The 22,734-nt window shown below is 41.0% G+C and overlaps 1 protein-coding gene across 3 annotated transcripts in view; it reads left to right on the top strand.

The window, feature by feature from the left end:
• Nucleotides 1-22,734, top strand: part of ARHGEF28 (Rho guanine nucleotide exchange factor 28) — a 283,698-nt gene that overhangs the window by 210,386 nt on the left and 50,578 nt on the right. For all 3 annotated transcript variants that reach the window (XM_087430179.1, XM_087430180.1, XM_087430181.1), the window contains 8 exons: nucleotides 975-1,115; nucleotides 4,303-4,550; nucleotides 9,674-9,796; nucleotides 11,021-11,138; nucleotides 14,276-14,530; nucleotides 16,086-16,162; nucleotides 20,976-21,154; nucleotides 22,198-22,289. In XM_087430179.1, coding sequence (XP_087286305.1) covers nucleotides 975-1,115; nucleotides 4,303-4,550; nucleotides 9,674-9,796; nucleotides 11,021-11,138; nucleotides 14,276-14,530; nucleotides 16,086-16,162; nucleotides 20,976-21,154; nucleotides 22,198-22,289 — 1,233 coding nt within the window. The remainder of the gene's footprint in view (nucleotides 1-974; nucleotides 1,116-4,302; nucleotides 4,551-9,673; nucleotides 9,797-11,020; nucleotides 11,139-14,275; nucleotides 14,531-16,085; nucleotides 16,163-20,975; nucleotides 21,155-22,197; nucleotides 22,290-22,734) is intronic.

Raw genomic sequence — 22,734 nt, 5'->3', positions numbered from 1 at the left:
TCCAAAAGATTATGTCATAAACATAATGAAGGGAAGAAATACATTGTCTGCTTGTTATCCTTTAAACAAGTTTTACTGCTGTTGACGAATTGGAATAGGATGGTACGTTACCACTGTGGACTTCAGTTAAGGCTGAACTTGCCTGGTCTCTGAGAGATTTATTCCCGTCTGCTGCCTCCTCCTTCTGGGGGAATAAAAACACTTCTTTAAAAAAAGAGCATATTTCATAGGCTAGGCCTTAATCTGGGGAATTATTTATTATATCCAAGCTGTATCAACAAGTGAAGGAAAACCGAATGAAGAAGTGGCAAGAGAAAGGAGTGGACTCTGCCCCAAAATCTGTTTCTTTTATTTAAACTGAAGCCTTTAAGTCCATTGTCATCTCATCTTTACTGCTCTGAGCTGGAATCTCTCCAGGAGTGTTGTTTGGACAAATAGGATTTAGTTTTCTGAAGGGGTGTGTGTGTGTGTGGTCAAACTGTCAGAAGGATCTGTCCTCACATGTGACTCTGCCCTGCGTCGTGTTTACGTTACAGACAGCAGGCCACGCAGAGAGCAGACCCTGTGGGCAAGCACAGAATGCAGATCTGAGTAAGCAGTGCAGAGTAACTGGGGGCAAAAGACGTCGGTGGGTTCAAGATTCTGCAGGCACAGTGTGTGCTCTGAAGGTTACCAAACCCAAAACTGAAATAGAGCAAGCCCAAACAAACCAGGGAACTTCCGAGGTCCTTTTTCTGCATAGACGCGGTCACTGTTTTGATACTGATGCCTCTGCTTTCCCGAGAGCCGTCTGGACTGGAACCGTCTCACCAGCGTGGTGTTGGGAGGTCCCACCTCCACGTCAGCGATATTCTGACTGAGCTGTTTCTGTGTTCACAGCAGGTTCTCTGGGGTGAGGATCCGTAAACGTGGGTGTTGGGGTATGTGTGCGACTCCACTTCTGGCTTTTCTTTTCTTTTCTAAACACACGTCAGACGTCGTGGATTCGTCTCTGTGGAGTGACCTCAGCAGTGATGCCCAGGAGTTCGAGGCAGAATCCTGGAGTCTTGTGGTGGACCCCTTGTTCTGTAGCAGGCAGGAGAAGGATGTCATCAAAAGACAGGATGTCATTTTTGGTAAGCATTTCACATAAGCTCTTTGGGCTGAAGCAGCGTGGTGAAGAGGAAAGAGCGTGGAATTTGAAGCTGTACGGACCTGGGTTCAAATCCCACCTCTACCATTTTCTAATAACTTGATCTCAGACAAAATATTTAGCTGACCTGGGCCTCAGTTTCTCCATCTGTAAAATGAGGATAATGATACTCAGGATTGAAATGTTGTGAGGCTTAAATGAGGCGTTGTATGTACCTAGTACAAAGCAAATCTTATTCCTCATCCTTTCCAAGTTTAGTTAGGCATGGCCTGTGCTCTTTTACCTCTTCTGCTGTAAGAATCACAGTGAATTTTCACATATTAAAGGTAGGGTGGACAGGACTGCTGCACAGATGGCCTGTAGTTACCCCCACACTCCAGGGGTGCCATTCACATAGACCGCTGGGGACTGCAGCCCCTGGGTCAGGGCAGTCGTGACTGTGTGCAGTCCTCAGTGTGGAGCTCAACTCTGGTGAGATTTTACTATCATGCTATTTGGAGTGAAGGCAATCTGAATTAGGGGAAGTTAAATTATAGACTAGTTAGGACAAAAGGAAGTTTAAAAAATTTTCGGGTAAAAAGTAGATGCTAAATAGCAGTTCCAATAAGATACCCTACTGTAAAGATGAGACTAACTCTTAGTTTTCATTAATCCTGTGTGTGCAAGTATGGCTAGAAAGTCCAGTGTCCATGAGAACCCCTCCTCACCTGCATTGGATGGTGGTTATGCAGGTCAGATGAGACGTTGTGCTCTGAAGTATGTCCAGGGCTGTATACATGCGAGTTACTTTGGAGAGGAAGATGCTGTCCCCTTGAGTGTGTCTCCTGCAATATTTATTATACTGTATTTTTTCTTTATTTGCCTCTTGTCATATATTATTAAAAATAATCTAACCCATTTGGGGTGAATTATCATGTAGTGTAGTTCACAGCATGGCCTTTGGGGTCAGAAAGGCTTGTTCTGGGGGAACCCTTCACCCTCTCTTCTTCATTGTCTCTCTTTTAAAGATGAGGAAAATCATCCCTATTTTTTGGGTCGTAATGGATACATGGATTAAAGGATTAAATGAAATGATATGGGTAAGTGCTTAGTACAGAGTAGGTGGTAAAAACATGGTAGGATATGATAATAATTTAAAGTTAGTGGGTTCTCTATTAAAGAGATTTTTGTTTATGATAAAATAATAAATAAGGCTACATTTAGATTTGTTTATCCTCCATGACTAATATTTTATATTCTTTCTCAAAACATGTCAATGAGTTTGGAAATGCTCATTAATCTAGAACTTCAACTTCCGGTACTCCCACAAATTGTGAATTATTATTTTCTCTAAGGACATAATTTTAAAATTGAGATTTAATTCACATACCATAAAATTCACCCCTTTACAGTGTAAATCTGGTGCTTTTTGTATATTCATAAAGTTATGCAACCATCAACCACTATCTAATTCCAGGGCATTTTCATCACTCCAGAAAGAAACCCTGTTCCCAGCAGCAGTCATTCCCCATTTCCTTTTCCCACCAGCACCTGGCAACCACCAATCTTCTTTCTGTCCCTATGGGTTTGCCTGGTCTGGATATTTTGCATAAATGGAATTGTACAATATTTAGTCTTTTCTGACAGGCTTCTTTCACTTAGCATGCTGTTTTCAAGATTCATCCATGTTGTAATATATATCATATATCATATATCTGTAATATATCTGGTAACATATATTTTATGGCTGAATAACATTTCATTGTATAGATATACCACATTTTGTTCATCTGATCATCAGTGGATGGTCATTTGGGGTTGTTTCCACTTTTTGGGTGACATGGTAACTTTATGTTTAACATTTTGAGGAACCGCCAGACTGTTTTCCAGAGGAGCTGCACCATTTTACATCCCCATCCGCAGTGTATGAGGGCTCCAATTTCTCCACATCCTCACCAACACTTCTTTAGTATCCATCCTTTTTTTTTTTGGTGAGGAAGATTAGCCCTGAGCTAACATCTGCTGCCAATCGTCCTCTTTTTTCTGAGGAAGACTGGCCCTGGGCTAACATCTGTGCCCGTCTTCCTCTACTTTATACGTGGGATGCTGCCACAGCAAGGCTTGATAAGTGGTGCGAAGGTCTGCACCCGGGATCCAAACCTGTGAACCCTGGGCCGCCGAAGCGGAGTGTGCAAACTTAACTGCTATGCCACTGGGCCGGCCCTGTCCATCCTTTTTATTATTTTATTATCCTAGTGTGTGATAAGTGGTGTCTCATTTTGGTTTTGATTTTCATTTCCCTGATGGCTAATGATGTTGAGCATCTTTTCATTGCCTCTTGGCTATTTGTATGTCTCTTTGGAGAAACATCTATTCAAATCTTTTGCCTATTTTGAAGTGGGTTATTATACTTTTTATTGTTGAGTTGTAAGAGTTCTTTATATATTCTAGACACAAGTTCCTTATCAGATATATGATTTGCAAATATTTTCTCCCATTCTGTGGGTTGTCTTTTCACTTTCTTGATAACGTCCTTTGATCATGATACATTGTTTTCTCCTGGAGAAGGTGGAATTTTGGAGACAGATCCAGCAATAGAAAGGATGTGTTGCTGTATGCATTGAGGAACTTCATTATATTTAATTCAATTTAATTCACCAAATTAATTGTGTTCCTACTCAATGCAAAAAACTGAAAGAAAGAGAGAAAGAAAAGAGGTAAACTTGGTTATATTTTAGTAGAGCATTTAGGAGAGAATAAGACCTGATTCCAGATGAAGGTGCCTGAAGATGTTAGCTAGTTATATCATGAGAGTTTTGGACACATGGGATTCTTATTTATTGGACTTGACTTATACATATCCCCTTTTAATGTCTTGGGAAAAGAAAATAGTTTAATATTTTGAGCTTCCAGTAAATGTTTAGTCAGTGCTAACTTTTATAGTAGAAGAATATTGTTATTCCTGAACATTCCTTCTTTTTAATTTGCGTAACATACAGTGTTTATCTACTAATTTAGGTCAAGAGGGATACTTTTTCTTTTTTATTGAGGTAAGGTGACATATAACATATTAGTTTCAGGTGTACCACGTAATGATTCGATATTTGTATATATTGTGAAATGACCACCACAGTAAGTTTAGTTAACATCCGGATACTTGTTTGTTAAAACTTTCTGCTCACCTGTTTCAGAGCTGATGCAGACGGAAATGCATCACATCCAGACCCTGTTCATCATGTCGGAGATCTTCAGGAAAGGGATGAAGGAGGAGCTGCAGCTTGACCACAGCACTGTGGATAAGATCTTCCCCTGTCTGGACGAGTTGCTGGAAATCCACAGGCATTTCTTCTACAGTATGAAGGAGCGAAGGCAGGAATCCTGTGATGGCGATGACAGGAATTTCATCATCAACCGAATTGGAGACATTCTAGTACAACAGGTAAGAAAGGTTTAAGGCCTAAAAACCTGAAAAACCTAAGGGTTTGCAGACTCTCTACAGTGTTAAAAGCCTATCGAGACCTGGAATTAATCTCATTACGGTTATTGACAGGTGAGTTTGGTTGATTTTCTTTCATTTCGTGCTGGTTTGTATGACTGATGCCTGAGAGCTGTTAACAGCCCTTGAATGGCTCCTCTGTGTGTCACAGGACTTGGCTGGGTCTTCCCTGTCCTTGTCCTGCCTCCATCAGGAGTCACAGCCGTAAATGAATTCCATGTGGAAATTCTACTTAGGCTTCTTGATGCAGTGGGCTCTCCGACAACATGGCTCCCCCAGTGGGCCCGTGATAGTCTCACCAGCATCTCTAAGGCAAATGCTGGCTCCTCTTTGGAGGAGCGAGGCAGACCTATCTATTCTCATTAAAGCCCCGGAGTTCTTGCCTGGGGGACAAGGCAAGCACATCTCACTAAAAGGAGGCACTTTTTAGGTGCTTGGGATGTTTGAAGCATCAGTGAGAATGGGCTGTGCCACTCTCCTAATAAAGAAACAAAACAAAACTTACTTTTGACAATTCGTATTGGCCCCCTGTTCTCTCTGAAAGGGGCTCTCCACTAAAAGCATGCTAATATGGAAGTTAAATAGCATGTGTTCAGCAACCACAATATGGCAGGCACTTTTAGGATACTTTCGTCATGTTACCTCACTTCACCTTCACAACACTGTGAGGTAAATATTATTTTCCTTGTTGTAAAGATACAAAAACTGAGGCATGGAGGAGGTAATGACTCTCTCAAGTTCACACCTCATATGTGACGTAACTGGGATTTGAATCAAAATCTGCTCTTTCAACAGTGAGTTAAGAATGTGGTACCTTGAGACATCCATAGTGACGTTCTAGGGAAGCCTTTCACCATCACTAGGCTGTAAGTCCTGGTAAGGCAGGGAGTCTTGTCTACGTGGTTACTATCTATTTCAGCACCTAGAGCAATGCTTGGTGCTATGAATATTTATTGAGTGAATGGGTCACTTGGGAAAAGAACACCAGGAATTCACACGAATGCCATGTTTTGCAGTCGCTCACAGCACTTGAGGAAAGGCATGGAGATCCATCCCTGGTTACCTTACCTGGCTTTCTCTGGCTAGATGCCAAAATGTCATCTTCTCCTAAATATTAATTTTGAATCCATTTCACCCTGTCACACACAGCAGTAGAGTTCAGCTGTTAGTCTGTATGCAGAAATGAGGGAGTTAAGTTCATTAATATAAATATGATTAAATAAAAATATTTTTAATGCACAAAACCCCACTTAATAGCCCAAGAGCTACTTCTACATGTCTAATATTATAAAAATCTACATGAATAACAGGTTTTTAATCACAGTGTTATTGGCTTTGCAGATTACCTTTAAAGTCCTAGACCTGTCTGTCCCCATAATTCACCTGAAACATAATAGAGCCAGGTTAAGCTTTGCAAGACAGTTTGAATAAAAATGTCTGAATGTGTCTAAGTGAACTTGAATCTGAGTGCATTCAAAAATGAAGTGCAAGAGCCAGCCCTGATGGCCTAGTGGTTAAAGTTCGGTGTGCTGCGCTTCGGCAGCCTGGGTTCAGTTCCCGGGTGTGGACCTACACCACTCGTCTTTCAGTGGCCGTGCTGCAGCAGTGGCTCATGTAGAACTAGAGGGACCTACAACTAGAATGTACAGCTATGTACTGGGGCTTTGGGGATGAGAAAAAAAAAAAAAAGAGGAAGATTGGCAATAGATGTTAACTCAGGGCAAATCTTTCCCAGCAAAAAGAAAAGAAAAAACGAAATGGAAGATTATCTTGTCATTTGAAATTATTTGCATCTTTCCTCGATGCAGAAAATCATGACTTTTAATTCTAATCCCTTAAAACATAGTTAACAAAAATTTCACATCTCTTAAGAGAAGAAGTTCTATTTTTACTTAATTTCTATGAATAAAAGCAGGGCTTAAATTGAGACCCAGGTTTGGGAAGTTGGCTCTCTCACACAGTGAGCCCAGTGGTCTTTTGGATGAAGCCCACTCTTCTTTGCAGAAGGATCCTTGGTATTCAGAGAAAGGATTTAAGGCTGCTTTTGTGTTCTTGTTGGTGGCCATGCTTTATGGGTATGGCAAGGGGGTCCCCCAGTACTGTGTAAATAAAGTTGTTTCCTGAGGAATAAATTAGCAAAATCCCCAGACAGTCGTGTGGGTGTGGCGCTCTGTGGGAACAAAGGAAGAGCAAGCTGATTAAGAATGTATGAGAGAAGAGTTTGGGGCAATGCCACACTCTGACCGTCGAGACTGCACATCTCAGGAGGCTGGGCTGGAATGTGATGGTAAGTCAGTCAGTGGAAACTTTTGGTGTTGGTGAGAAATTGTGATCATGAAAAACATGGTTGGTATAAAGCAGCAGTTTTCCAACTTCAGGTACACAAGCATCTCCTGAAGCTTGTTAACAACGAGGAATCCTGTGCTCCAACCCCCCCGTGTGTTGATAGGATTGGGATGGGCTCTGGGTTTTGGCATTTTTAAACTTATTTTTTAAATTAGTTTTTGCCCCAGTGGTAACATATTTCAAAACTATAATACAGTACCACAACCAGGATACCGGTATGGATACAGTCAAGATACAGAATGTTTCTACCGCCCCAAGGACTCCTCATCTGGCCTTTTTATAGCCACACCGACTTCCTTCCCGCTCCCACCTGCTCCTCAACTGCTGGCAACCACCTATCTGTTCTCTGTTTATGTAATTTTGTCATTGCAATAATGTTCTATAAATTACATACATGTTACATAGATGATATACATGGTATGTAATCTCTTGGATTGGCTTTTTTCACTCAGCGTAATTCTCTCAAGAATCATCTAGGTGGTTGTGTATATCAATTGTTCCTTCCTTTTTATTGTTGAGTAATATTCCCTGGTATGGATGTACCACAGTTTGTTTAATCATTCACTGTAGAGGGGCATCTGGTTGTTTCTAGGTTTTGGCTATTACAAATAAAGCTTCTACAAATATTCACGTATAGATTTGTGGGCAAACTTATATTTTTGTTTCTCTGGGATCAGTGCCTGGGAGTGCAGTTTCTGGGTTGTATGGTGGTTGCATGTTTACTTTTATAAGAAACTGCCAACTCTTTTCCAGAGTGGCTGTACAATTCAACATTCCAAGCAGAAATGTACAAGTAATCCACTTTCTCTGTGTCCTCACTAGCATTGGTGGTGTCACCATTTTTTATTTTAGCAATTCTGAGAGGTGTGTAGTAATATCTCATTGTGGTTTAAATTACAATTCCCCAGTGACTTGTGATGTTGAATATCTTTCCATGTGCTTATTTGCTGTCTGTGTATCTTCTTTGGTGAAATGTCTCTTCACGTCCTTTGCCCATTTTCTAACTGGATTCTTTGTTTTCTTACTGTTGAATATTGAGATTTCTTTATATATTCTAGATACTAGTCTTTTGTCCCATATGTGGTTTGCAAATATTTTCTTTAAGTCTGTAACTTGTTTTCTCATTCTATAATTATGATGAAGTCCAGTATATCAGTTTTTCATTATGAAGATCATGCTTTTGGTTTCAAGTCTAAGAACTCTTTGTATAACCTGAGATCTCAAAGATTTTCTCCTATTGTTTTCTTAAATGTTTTATAGTTGGTGTTTTATTTTTAAGTCTGTGATCCATTTTGAGTTAATTTTTGTATAAGATATGAGACTTTGGTCGAGATTCTTTTCTCTTTTTTTTGATCTATGGATGTTCAATTCCTCCAGTGAATTGCTTTTGCCATCTGTCAAATATCAGTTTGGCATTTTGGGCTTCTGCTCTGTTCCACTGATCTGTGTGTCTATCCTTCCACACAGTCTTAGCTAACTGTAGTTATATAGTAAATCTTGAAATTGAGTAGACTGGATCCTTTCACTGTATTCTTCTTTTTCAAAGTTGTTTTTAACTCTTCTAATTCCTTTGCCTTTTCATATGAATTCTAGAATAATCTTGTCTATATCTACAAAAAAACTTGCTGGGACTTTGATAAGAATTGCATTAAACCTGTATATTAATTTTGAGAGAATTGACATCTTTACTATGTTGAGTCTTTCAATCTATGAACATGGCATATTTCTCCATTTATTTAGCTCTTCTTTGATTTCTTTCACTAGCTTTGTGTAGTTTTCAGCATACAAGGCCTGTATATGTGTTTTGTTAGATTTGTACCAAAGTATTTCTCTTTTTTTTGAGTGATTATAGGTGGTTTAAGGATCATCTCTTGAGACATAGTGGCCTCAAGCATAGACAAAACTATAAGCAAAGATGCAAAGAGAGAGATGGTGATATAAATTTCAAGTACTTCCCATGGGAGGGGTGGTGTGTTCTGGTGTCTGCTGCACTGGGTCTTCATTGTGGACGTGTATGCATAGGGTCATCAAAGTCTGAAACACTGGCATTCACATATTCAGCTAATTCTCTCCACCCACTTTATAATTCTAGATTGGTTCCCATGTAGATTGTCTACACAGGTTTTTCTACAGGTGAAGCTTATTGAAATATCCAGCCCACATCTCTACTTCTGTCCATTAGTTAATAAATTGGCCTTGTGATTATTCCTTTTTCTCTGTCTTCTTGGCAAATGATAACCTGCCTCTTGATCTATTTGTGATGAGCTGACAAAAATCAAATTCCCAGCTGAGGACTAAGTTCAGGGACATGATCAGTTAGCCAATGTGACTGTCAACTGGTGAGAGGTCGTACTTTGCTGAGAACCCCCAAATGTTGCCACATACCCTTCTTCAATCTATAAAAGTATTAAAACTATAAATTGAAATGATAGTTGCACAAATACTAAAAAAATAATAGAAGATGTTAAATATTTTTCATTTGGCTATTGATAATTGAATTAGTTCAATATAACATAATTGTATTAGCTTGATAACTTCCCCTTCCTCTTCTTATAATTTAAAAAGTATCTGGGGAAGAGAAGTCATCATGTGCAGAAATGCCACGGTATTTATTCTTTATTTGCAAAGAACATATTGGAATATATGAAAATTTCATGTTCTTTTTAGTGTTTAGAAGTGACTAAATTTATAAACCGTCGTTGAAATGTTATTCTTTTCAGTTTTCAGAAGAAAATGCAGATAAAATGAAGAAAATATATGGAGAATTCTGTAGCCATCACAAAGAAGCTGTTAGACTCTTTAAAGAACTCCAGCAGAATAAGAAGTTTCAGAATTTTATTAAGGCAAGTATTTTAAAACTCTATTACAAAGTGGTAGACCAGCACGGGGAAGTAGTTTATGCTTTTTCTTCAATGATCTAACCACGTTTCACATCTAAGTACTGTTTTTCAGGGGAAGAAGGAAGTGATAGTTTTGCGGTAAAGATTTAAAGTCTCTTTTTCTGTGTTAGTAAAGTATTTCTCCCAAATCATTTCCTTTTGTAGCTTATATTTGTGGCATTTCCTTTTGTAGCTTATATTTGTGGAGTCGTGTCCTCCAAGCTCCTGGGTACCTTTGTAATCTTCTGTAAAGCTGTTTCAACCACAATAAAAATAAAGACAGAATTCCCCCCACCCCCACTGGATTAGTTTGAAGCAAGTCCATGACACACATCATTTCATATGTAATAGGTATCTCTAAACAATATATCTTAAGAAAACTACAATGACGTTATCACACTTAAATAAATTAACAATAATTCTTTAATATCTTTAAACAGCTGACCAGTATTCAAATTTCCCTGATTATCTCATATAATTGGATTGCTGAAATCAGGATCTGACCATGGTTCACATTATTGTGTATGGGGGCTATATCTTTTAAATGGCTTTTAAATTGAGTGCTCCCCATCCCTTTTTTTGGTGTCCAATTTATTTGTTGAAGAAATTCAAACTTTAGAGTTTCATGGATTCTAAATTTTTATCTACCATTATAAGAATGCTACCAGATTCCCTTCCTTTTTTTCCCCCATGTACCTATGTATTGAAAACTTGAAACTTAAAGAATACTTTGAGATTTTTTTAAAAAGTTACCCTGATTAGAGGAAACTTTAAGTACTGTGGTGAATAATAACAAATATAAAGGAAGACCTGTTGGGAAAACAAAGAGTTAATTGCAAACTCATATTGAAAATCTAACTTTGATTTCTGAGTATTTTTCAAAACTTTTGCTATTCATGAATCTTAGCACTTATAACTATTGGAACTTGCTCACTTTTGGAATTAACTACAAAGACATCAGTAACTTGAAACTTATTGAAATCTTGGAGAGTTGGGTTATTGACATTAATGACGAAGTATACAATTTAATGACAATGTATCGAGTTTTAATTAATGATAATGCATGTTATGTTATATCTGAGTAGAATTATACTGTTGCAAATTCTTTGTATTATTAAATTCACACCTAAAAAGAAAATACAAGTAGAGTTTGTGTATATAAAAATGTGTATGTATATATATTTTAAGCTCCGAAATAGTAATCTTTTGGCTCGGCGCCGAGGAATTCCAGAATGCATTCTCCTGGTCACTCAGCGCATTACAAAATACCCTGTCTTGGTGGAAAGGATATTGCAGTACACAAAGGGTGAGTGACGACTTCTGGGACAAGCATTTGCCTCTTTCATCAGTTTTAAACATATCTGAGTTGTCGTAAACAGTTATAAATGCTTGTGGCCTCTGATTCATGAAGACCTGTCATTGTGGAAAAGCTGTTAAAGCCTTAGGATTTGGATCCATTTTGAAAGTTATCTTTTATAATGCAGCTTGGCCAACAGTCAGAATTCCTTCAAGCAGCCCAAACCAAGGCTCCCTCATACTTTGACCCTGCCTTTTCCTTCTACATTTTCCCCATATCTAGACTTCCTTAATACCTCTGCTTCCTCATCTTCCTATTACCTTCTGAGCATATGATGAAACATCTGCGATTGATCCTGTCACCAAACGTCAGCTCTGCCAAGCAATGAATTATTAGGTTGAGAGTGATTTTTGAAGGAGCTGTTTTTGACCCTGTCAGTTCATCAAGTTCCAGGGAGTAACATCTGGGCATCCTTTCAGAAACTGTTAATGCTGTGGTTGTCTGTAAGCTCCTTGAGGGATCTCGAAGGCCTGTATCTGTCTGGTTCACAACTGGATCTTCAGTGCTTAGTGCAGTGGCTGGTACAGAATAGGGTATCAATGAATGCACACGTATCAGTTCAGTAAATGAATAAATAAAATGCCTGTTCCCCAAGCTAGCTTATTGATCTTGAGTAAATCATCATGAGGGTGGCAGCGTGTTACGATAGCAAGGGCTTGGGTTTGGGATGGTGTAAACTTGCGTTGCCATTGCATAGACTCGGCTCTGCTGCTCATTAGGTGGGCAAGTCAACTAAAGGAGCCTCAGTCTTCTCCACTACCAAATGAGAATAATAATCCTTAGCTTACGGAATTGTTGTGAGGATTGAATGAGATTGTCTCAGAAAGCGCCTGTTGCAGGGCCTGGTATAAACAAGGTCCTCCATGAGTGGGAGCTGCTTCTATTACCTTTCTTATCATCAGTTGACTTGAAAATAATGAAAATGGTCATGAGATCTTAAATGCTCACTCTAAAAAAGTTGGCGTAGCGGTTAAGTGTGTGCACTCTGCTGCGGTGGCCCGAGGGTTGGCAGGTTCGGATCCCGGGCGCACGCCGACGCACTGCTTGTCAAGCCATGCTGTGGCGATGTCCCCTATAAAGTGGAGGAAGATGGGCATGGATGTTAGCCCAGGGCCAGTCTTCCTCAGCAAAAAAAGAGGAGGAGGGGCAGATGTTAGCACAGGGCTGATCTTCCTCACAAAAAAAATAAAAAAAATAAAAAAGTCAACTTCTAACATCCTTTTTTTGAAAGGGGTTTAGGTGAGTAGAAATGCATGATTTAATCTTTCTGTTTGTTCAGTCACATTAGGAACTAAGTTCAGGTGGAAATAGTAGCATCTATTTCTTGTGTCACATTTTTATTACTCCCTATAATTTAACATAGAAGAAAAGACAAGCACAACATAAAGAGGAAAGCCTCATAAATTTTGTTCTCAGCAAAAGAATGAAAGCAAAATTAAGGCTTTCAGTTTGTATTATGTTCATATTCCCTTTCTTAAGTTTAATATAGTACCTTAAAGACTAAAATCTGTCCGATTTTGTTGGGTCAGCTGGTGGTACTCCAAGGATCATCCATGCCAAACCGCGGGTAGAATGAATAGCAAAGATGGCCTCCTGTGTGTCAGAAATGCTAAGTAGGACCTACGGCTCCTCAGGCATAGCTGTCATGGTAGCCAAATGGACTCTGCCTCCTTAGGTCAGACCTTACCAACCGTCAGTTCTCTCCCTCCCTGGCTCCCCGGAGCACTGGTCCCTGTGACTCTGTGGCGGGGCTTCTCCAGCTTGGTTAGGTGTGCCCTTCCGCTGGGGATCTTGTTTACATGCAGACTCGGCGTCAGTAGGTCTGAGGTGGAGCCCAAGGTGAGACTCCCAGGTGAGGCCAATGCTGCTGCACTTTGAGTGATTTGTCCCTGAAGAGCAAAGACTGTGAGCCTTTTCTTGGTCTTACCCCAAGTCACCTTGTCCCTCAACTTTGATTTTCTCTACTATGCTCTTTAAAAAGAAGAACCATTTTGGGGGATGGGCGCTGCTTGGTGTGATAAAGTAGTCAGGTGTATTCTTAGGCAGTGGGAAAGAAAGTACCTTCCTTGTTGAAGGTGGGTATCAGGATCTGTTGCTTGAGGTGCTCTGACAAAACCCTCATGTCTCTGCGTGAGATACTTACGTTTAGACCCTGCGGAGGAGTTGCTCTCATTCCACCTGACTGCCGTTTTTGCTGCTCCAGGCGCTAGGAAACCTTTTATTGTCTCTTCTCCTCCCGTTCCAGCACCTTCTGGCCTCCTGCAAGTTTCCCTTTCAGTTCCGTTCACCTCAGTAAACATCAACTAGGTATTTTTTATCCTTAAGTATAGACAATAGCTAAATTCAGTTTCATCTGGAGTTTCAGGAGGCTGTTCCAGAAACTCCTCTAGAGTTTTTCTTAAGATAATCTAGAGACGAGAGCAGGTGGTCAGTGTTTTAAAGACTAACACCCAGAATTGACGGTCGTCTGCTCTGTTGGCATGAGCATGGCTGACGTACCCACTAGGCAGAGTGCCTTGGTCCCATTTTTTAGGTTGAAAAAGTGTTTCAATATGTAATGTTCATATATTCATCTTTATGCTAATGCAGCTATAAAATATTTTGAATATTTTTATGGAGGAAGGGGTCCAGGAAGGCACACGAGTCTGGGGCACATTCAAGTCACCCTGCAGCTCTGTTTTATGAAAGAATGCTGACTTGGGCCTGCGGCTCAGCTAAGTTCAGAGAAACTGATGTTGGGATTACTTGATTCTCTGTGTGCAGGAAGGTGAAAGGAAGGCCTACGTTAGTGTCTAACACCTTCCCTGCCCTGGGGGGAAGGTCAGACCAGTCCCTGGAAATCACACATCTTGTTTTCAGTGTTTCAGCTGAAGCACATCTGATAAGTAAATCTTTTATATTTAAATATTTTAATGGTTATTTTTGGGAAGAGGGGTGCAAAGTGATAATACTGTATTTGAATTTAATCCAACATTTTTGTTATGGGATTTTTGCTATTTGGATGATACATTTAACTGTATTTTTAAAAAGTATTCCTTAGCGCTCGGACTTATCGTATAGGGGTTTTCTTTCTTTTTCCCACGCAGAAAGAACTGAAGAACATCAAGACTTATGCAAAGCCCTTTGCTTAATTAAAGACATGATTGCAGCAGTGGATTTAAAAGTCAGCGAATATGAGAAAAACCAAAAATGGCTTGAGATCCTAAGTAAGATCGAAAACAAAACGTACACAAAGCTCAAGAACGGTCATGTGTTTCGGAAGCAGGCGCTACTGAGCGAGGAAAGGACGCTGCTCCACGACGGCCTCGTGTACTGGAAAACAGCCACTGGCCGCTTCAAAGGTACCGGGCCTCGCAGGCCAGTCTCTCCTCCTCTCACATGTTACTCGCTTATCAGAGGACAGATGTTCAGAAGAAAAATGGTTCAGAGGTACAGGCGCACACACAAACTCTGGGTCAGTGGAAAGATTCCCCCAGGATCTAGTTGGGAATTCCAACAGGCAAATGTGGCCTGTGCTACAAACCTTTGGTGGGAGTTTGCTGAAAGCCTTCACATATATTTTATGAATTTACAAGTTTGTGATGTTTGAATCGAAGGAACTGAGAATTCTGCTAGTTGTTGACACAGAAATATTATTCTGGCAAATGTGATGTGTTGAAAGTGAGGTGGTACACCTGGAGTCTGTTGTGTGCCAACCCAGCCCAGGCTGTCAGACCATTGAGGGGAGAAATGAGCGCTGAATGTCATCTTTGTTCCTGAGTAATATAAGTTAATATACACGTGCATAAATAAACACGTTGACGTTGGTGGAAACTCTTCCTCAGTGTTACCATCTGATAAGGGGCATTAACTTGACTCTGTTAATCTGGTTAGAGTCTAAAACATTTCATTCAGATTCTTATAGGGCTGATTCTGTAGCTAGCACCTTGCCTGATCCAAGCTTTCTCAACCCTGGCCACACACTAGAATCACCTCTGGAGCTTAAAAAAGTTACCGATACTCTAGTCTCCTCCCAGAGATTCTGATTTTATTGGTCTGGGGATGAAGCCCAAGTGTAGGGATGCTTACATCTCCCAGGTGATTGTGCAGCCAGGGTGAAGAACCACTGGTCGGCTCTCCTTGTTTTTAATATTTCATCTTATTAGCTTTCGTAGGTAAGCAATGAAAGGTAGAGGTAGTTAAATGCCAATTACTCGAGGTTATTACCCATTGGAGGATTATTGAGTTTTGGTGGTGGTTGCAACTAGTGACTGAAATAGGATTTGTTGATCAGCAACTTGCAACGTTGCGACTAAACGGTAACCACAATTAGACTGTTAACCAAACTAAAATATTAACCCCAATCTGTAGATCCTGTTGCTCCAAGTTGTTTGCTCCTTATCCATTTCATAGAATCAACAATTTGGTAACTTTGAGAGTGTTTAGTGGTAGAGTGAAGATGGGTTCTTGTGAACAATTTGAAAGGGAAGTACAGGAACTCTAATTCCCTCAGATGTAGATGGAACAAAATAGCGTAATGCAAGGTAGAAGCTGCCCTCTAACAGTTTTAGTTAAGTAATATTTTCCCCCTAAAGATAAGGGCTTCATTCTGTTAGAACTTCCTTTTTTATTGGATTTTTTTTTTCTGTTTTGAAAGCTACAACATTAAATTTTGCTGGAGATTTAGCTAGACCTATAGTTATACAAACATGCACACTTAGTAGATAAGCTATGTTTATCTATAAAATATATCTTTGTCTATCATGATATGGGCATTTTTATAAAAGTTTCATAATTAGACTAAATCTTAGTTTTTTAATTTTTAATAAATTTATTTAAATTTCTAACTTGAAATCAGAATATTTAGTTTTAACTGTGGTTTGCTTCATTAATACCAGCAATGTTTTTTCTTTGAAGATATCCTAGCTCTACTTCTAACTGATGTGCTGCTGTTTTTACAAGAAAAAGACCAGAAATACATCTTTGCAGCTGTTGTAAGTATATGGCCATCTGATGCATATTTTAAATGGTTTAATCCCACATCTCCTTGAAAAATGCCCAATATTCCTAGTGACGTTAAATAGTCATTGGCAAGAATATGCCCCTGTTATGTTCTCTTTATGGTTAGTGATTGCACTGTTCAAGAACAAGCATCTAATTGGGTTTAACTAGCATGATAAGTGTTGAGTTATCACAACCAGGGCAGGTAGTCATCTGGTTCAGCAATTTGACCCATTGTAAAAATATTGAAGTGCTTTGGTATTGGTTGGTGAATAGGCACTGCCTTAAGCCCCCTCTGCCGCCTGGCTATCTTGGGCTTTCCCCTAGACTCCCTTCCCCCTCACTTCCCAGCAGCTCAGATGTTAATGCTGGGAGCAGCAGGCCACTTCTGGCAGCCTGCTCTCTTTTCCCATTGGTGGGTGCCTGCTGTGCCTGTTGCTAATCCCACTCATGACTGTCATGATGGTCCTTCTGGCAGACGAGAACACCCTCCTGCTATCTCAAATTTAAAGAAGATTTTCTCTTATTTCTGCTCTAATGGCTACTAATTACTAAGGTTATTCATATAACACTTATCTTTATAGTGTGTTATTAATCTCATTGCCAGCACAGAGTTAGACTTAGACTAGCAGTAAAACTAGTATTTTATAACATTTTTGACATAGCATCTTGTGGTCCAAAATGACACAGTTAAAGAAGGAAGATGTCATCAATGAACTCCTTGCCAGCATCATGGAGCATCAGACCCTGCTAGAGGAAAGAATGTAAGATGCAGTACCAATGTGGACAGTGTGATGGTGGCTCTCTAAAATGCTAGTGTTTATCATCCATTGACTGATAAGATATTCAGGTGCCATTAGCAAATATCAATTCCAGCTGGTTTTAGCAAATTCAAAGCTTAATGAATTTCCCGTTGTGCTGTTCAGAGAAAACAAAGAAGCCTGTCTGCCCAGGGATGGGTTCTGGGGATGGGGAGGCTGGAGCGGTGCCTCACCTGCCTGTCTGTGCCTGTCTGGTTGGCCCGGTAGGCTTCTCACCCTGTTCAGCACGTTGCCTCTCATCAGCATAATGAGGCCAAGTGTATAAAGGTCAGAGATTCTTGCATAAAGCTACACCAGAGGGTAACAAGAGGCCTTAAACAAGTCCCCATGTCCCTGATCCACTTGAACTGTATATACTGCACATTTTATGACAAACTACTGATTTGCCAGCACCCTCTTTCTGCTGTTACCTGGGATGCTCTGAAAGCACACAGAGTAAATAAGTGGGCGGGGGGACCATTTTGTTTGACCTGTGGGATGGTAAGGGCCATGCTGGAAGAGAAAACAAATTTATACCACATCTCTATAGAAACAAAGGTTTCTTCAAAACCAAAAACTTGAAGGAGAAGCAAATCCTGCTTGTTGGATGGTATTATAGGCCAAACGACCAGCTGATGGATCAAGAATTAGACATAACATAAAGACAACTATCTTGTTTTCTAGCACAACATAGCATATGGATTCAGATCATACTGTGATGCTCAACGTACAGTATGACTTGAAATGTGGATCTGTCCCTCTTATCTGACTTCTTGAAGAGTTACCTGTGCCACCCATAGACCACATTTACCATTAAATGGGGCGTTAGGAATGCCATCCACCAAATGCCAGAATGAAGGCAGCCACGACTTAGCTCCTCTCAGTAGAATGTGTTTGTCTACAGACAGTAGAAAGACGATACTGATACAGTTTCCTAAAGATGTTAGTGTGACATGTAGCTACATTTATAAAAGCCAGCCAAGCCCTTGTCAATGTCAGGGAGCAAAAGAGAAAGCATTCTCCTGAAAGACTCAAGTGCACCCTATAAGTTCAGTCATATGCTTTCTAGTTGACATAACCTGTGTGTCATAAAGATCTCAGAGTTAACATCTTGAGGGAATTGATGCACTAGCTGGGTGCATACAAATATCTGGATTTCCTTGTTCTCACCGTAGTATTTTAGAAAGTTATCTTCACAGTAATATCCACAGGGGAGATTCTCTGTCCCTTGAGCTGTTAGAAAAACTTCTTTAGTAAGTGCTTAACTTGCTACGTGTTACAGAAGACATGATGAATTTGGAAATGGCCAGAAGATAAGCAACTGAAAGTAGCAAGAGGATGGAGTAGCTTTCTTAGAGGAGAATTTTGTTTTTAAAGAAGACTCAGATGGAAATGGGAGTTGGACCCAAATCTGTGAAATGAATAGAGAAAAGTAGATGCGTTCACTAAATCCTGGAATACTGAGTCTAGGAGATTCTCTTGAATATCAAAGAAGGTAATTTCAAAATGAATGAGCAATAAAACAGACAAGTGAACGTGTAGATGTGTAAGTATAAGCTCAAAATATGAGGCGACCTTAAGATCTTGTTATCACAGGGGGATCCTGAATGGACTTACTCACTGATGGAATCAGCCACTTTATAGAATCACAAACAGATATGGGGTAACAATGGGGCTGAAAGGAGCAGCTCCTTTTCCCCTTCCCCTGTGGTGGAGGTCGTCAACTACAGTGCTTACAGGGATTGGGCAAGAAATGTAAATGGGTTAACTAGACCGGGCTTGGTATCAAGGAGCTGATAGAATGGTAACTGTAGAGAACTGGTAAGTACGTGCCCCCTCTCAAAGAGGGCAAGGACCACTCAGCTATAGCTAGTGTTTTTAAATGAGGATATGCGCCCAGCATTGCCAATCTTCTGCTTTTCCCAAGTACCCAGAAATCTAGAATTTTTTAAAAAAGTGAAATCGCCCAGTTTTTAAATGTTGGCAACTATTCCAAAAAACTGTTTTTTAAATTGCACAAACAAGACATCTCTGCAGGCTGGGTTGGGTCTTTGCATCACTAGTTTTGACATCTGTCTCCAAAGCAGACATGTTACCTCTATTCCTAGAGATGTAATTTGGATTCTTGTGCATCTCTGGTGTTCATGTGTGATTCAGATGAGTAATGATGGACATGTCCCTGATGCCTCCTGGTCTGGTGGTGATTTAATTAACGCTACTTTCTACCCACTTACCTATTTTTCACTTTTAAACTATCTGACCCCACCAGCTTCCCTCCTCTCCACAGTCACGCTAATCAACTAGTTCAAATAATTTTACTCTTGCTGATGTCTTAAGCAATTCACATCTACTCTGCCTCCTTGTATACAGAGGCCTTTTATTATGTAAGCTGAGGATGCTAAAACTGCATGGAAAGAAGGAGAGCAGACAAGGTCTTAGATACTAGGTCTGTAACTGAATGAAGGATATGAACAGCGCCCAGGGGCTCTCCCTAATTAGGGAAGACAGTGTTCAAAAGGCCCTGCCAACAGCTGCTTCTGCTTCGTTTGCAGAGGCGGAGGCGGAGCACAGGACTTGGGCAGACCTAGACCCTTATGGCGTGTGTGTATAAAAATATTTTCCGTTCAAGGAAGAATGGAATGGGGACTGGCCCGATGGCGTAGTGGTTAAGTTTGCGTGCTCCGCTTTGGCGGCCCAGGGTTCACAGGTTCGGATCCTGGGTGTGCACCTACGCACAGCTTATCAAGCCGTGCTGTGGCAGCGTCCCACATACAAACTGGAGGAAGATGGGCACAGATGTTAGCTCAGGCCTAATCCTCCTCAGCAAAAAGAGGAAGATTATCAGTGGATGTTAGTTCAGGACCAATCTTCCTTGCCAAAAAAAAAAAAAAAAGAAATGGGAAGAAGAGGTATTCTGGGTACACCCTTGCAGACAACTTCAGAGGTGGTAGAACTGTGTGATGCTGGGAAAGCAGACGAGTCAGCACTGAGGAGTCAGTGGTGAGGATGGAGTGCCATGTTCTGGATAAAGGCGTCGCTCAGTCCATGGGGGAGAAGCAAAACCACATACTGTAACCGACTCAGTAAACAGTGGTGGGAGCCGCAAACCAAAGAAGATTCTTCACATTTTCCCCCAAAACTGTTCCTCCTGCAGGCGTTCTTTTGGCTGTTCTTTCAACTGCAGCTTCCCACCCAAATTAGTATTATCAGTGTCTTCTTCTTCATCTTTGAATCCCCAGTACTTAGGATGGGACATCAAAGGATAATGTTGGTGGAAGAAGTGATTTAATCATGCCTTGCATGCCAAATCTTAGACTTTCTTCCTATTTCCCTCTGATGGAATTATGCTAAATCTACTTCTACAGACATTTATTGAGTGCCTACTCTATGCTAAGCACTGTGCTAGGCTTACAAAGAGGAGTTAGATCCGTTCCTGCCCACCAGGTGCTCACCTGGTTGGCAGGAAGAAGAGGCATCTGCAGGCAGGACTGTAGAAGTTATGTTGCTGTGTTCTGCACTACAACAGCAGAACACAATGGTTATGCCTGGGAATCTTGCCTCCTCATTCTTACCTTTTATTTTACAGTCCACCCCATTGGTACTGCTAAATCCAATGGACTCTCTAGGTCTTCTGTCCCTCTCAGTCTCTTTGTAATATTTGATATATGATTTCCTATCCCATACCTTTAGAAAAATCCCTCCACCCCTGACTACGGCATTTTGGCATTTTGATATTTTTTCTTAGCACTCTGATTGTTCTGTCTTTTTAAAAGTTGTCCCTTTAAACCACCAGTTCTTAAAGACAAATGTCTTCCTTGATCCTCTCTATCCTCTCTTTACCATACTCTTTCCATTGGAGAGCTTTTCAGCTCACACAGCTCTTTAGAAAAGGTTGAAGTGAAATAGATTTGCCTAATACTGTTGCTTTCCTCAGCTAATGTGTGTTGTGAGACCCTTCCTTTCGGTAGGACGCTGTTTCATTTGCACATCCTCCTATGTTACGTAGGATCAGAAGCCATCGGTTATTTCCCTTCAGAAACTTATCGCTAGAGAAGTTGCGAATGAGGAGAGAGGAATGTTTCTGATCAGTGCTTCATCTGCTGGTCCTGAAATGTATGAAATTCATACCAATTCCAAGGAGGAACGAAATAACTGGATGAGACGGATCCAACAGGCAGTAGAAAGGTAATGTTTCCTTCTGTCCGTAATCTCGGGAATGGATTTGTTCACTTGGGGGAAATACTCTAACACGTCTCACCTGCGTGAACACTTTTGCCTCAGCCAGAATGGTCTGCTCCCCGCCCCTCGCACCCACCTGCGATAGCCCCTCATCTGCAGCTTTGTTCTCCACACCTCCCTGCGTGCAATGCCCCACCTCCCCTCTGCCTGTGTGAATCCTGCCCATCTCTGGGGCAGCTTATGGCTCACCTGCATGAAGACCTCTTCAGTTCCCGTGGTCTCTTCCTTACCTGAAATCTTTAACACCTGCTCCCTAAAGCGTTTATTTGGTGCTTGTCGTATCCTGCCTTGTAGCTATTCTCTTTTTCCATGTATATATGTTTGTTTATTAGACTGGAAGCTCCTTGAGGGCAGGGACCATGTCTTATGTTTGTCTGTGCACCTAATTCTGAAGAATCATTCAATAAACGTTTTTAGGTTGGTGGATCTAAGTGTTCTAAGTCAATTTGCTCCTCTCTACTTGTACAAGGACAGTTTTTATAGACGGGAGTGTGAGGGTGGGGTGATCATTCTTAAGGTAATGTGATCAGTTAGATCTTGAGTGACATTGTAGAATTCCTCCACCTCCACTGCACCCACCCCACCTGGTGCCCTGCCTGCGTCCCCTCCAACCCCTCTGCTCTGCCCCCGTTAAGGATAGAAGTGCCCTAACGTAGTAGAAAGCAAAAATTATTTTAGTTGTACCTAATGCTGGTGTGGGTATTGTGGGGTGTGAATGTGTGTACATGAGCATATGTTTGTGTATGTGTGTTTGTTGGAATATTTGAGTCATCCTGCACTCCTGACTTTGAGAGCTATGTTACATTATACAAAGTTCTTTATATACTCCAGAAAACCAAATCTCTTGGCTAGGGGGCACGATGAATTTTCTTCATACTGAATTTTTCTCCTCTGAATAATTCTACTGCCAAGTCCCCATGTTTTTCCAGTGAGCCTAAAGATAGTTGGATTTGGCTTCAGTTGTGTCTCTTGACTGTTGTCTTTTAAAGTTGCCCAGAGGAGGAAGGAGGAAGGACAAGCGACTCTGATGAAGAGAAGCGGAAAGCTGAAGCACGCGTGGCCAGGATTCAGCACTGCCAAGGTACAGGGCGCGCTCTGCTGGTTCCTGGCCGTGGTCCTCTCGGGAGGCTGGGGAGCCCAGATGTCCTGCAAGGGAGGTTGTGACTGAACCGTGAATCTAGTTCTGTGTACCCGAGGCCCACCCTGACCACCACTCCACCAAAAAGTAGAAGCACTTGAAGTGCTCAAATCGGATGACTCTTGCCCTCCTTCCTCCTTAGTGATTAAAAACGTAAAAATATTCCGCACATAACATCTGTGAAACAGTAACCATGGGTAGTGTGGGAACTGCTGTCCAGTGGTTTGACGTCCCAGCACTGGCAGGTCGTAGTTGTATGACTCAGAACAAGGACCCAACAGCTCTGGTCCTCAGTTTCCAAATCTGCAAAATAAGGAAATGAGGTTAGCTCTGTGCTTCTCATCTCTGGCTGGGCGTTAGAATCACTCAGGGAGGTCTTTAAAAATTC

Source organism: Ceratotherium simum, chromosome 4 (assembly GCF_057802395.1).
Source record: "Ceratotherium simum simum isolate JZ-2026a chromosome 4, ASM5780239v1, whole genome shotgun sequence".
NCBI lineage: Eukaryota > Metazoa > Chordata > Mammalia > Perissodactyla > Rhinocerotidae > Ceratotherium > Ceratotherium simum.
The sequence above is the reverse complement of the archived record's forward strand: the minus strand, read 5'-3'. Positions and strand labels throughout refer to the sequence as shown.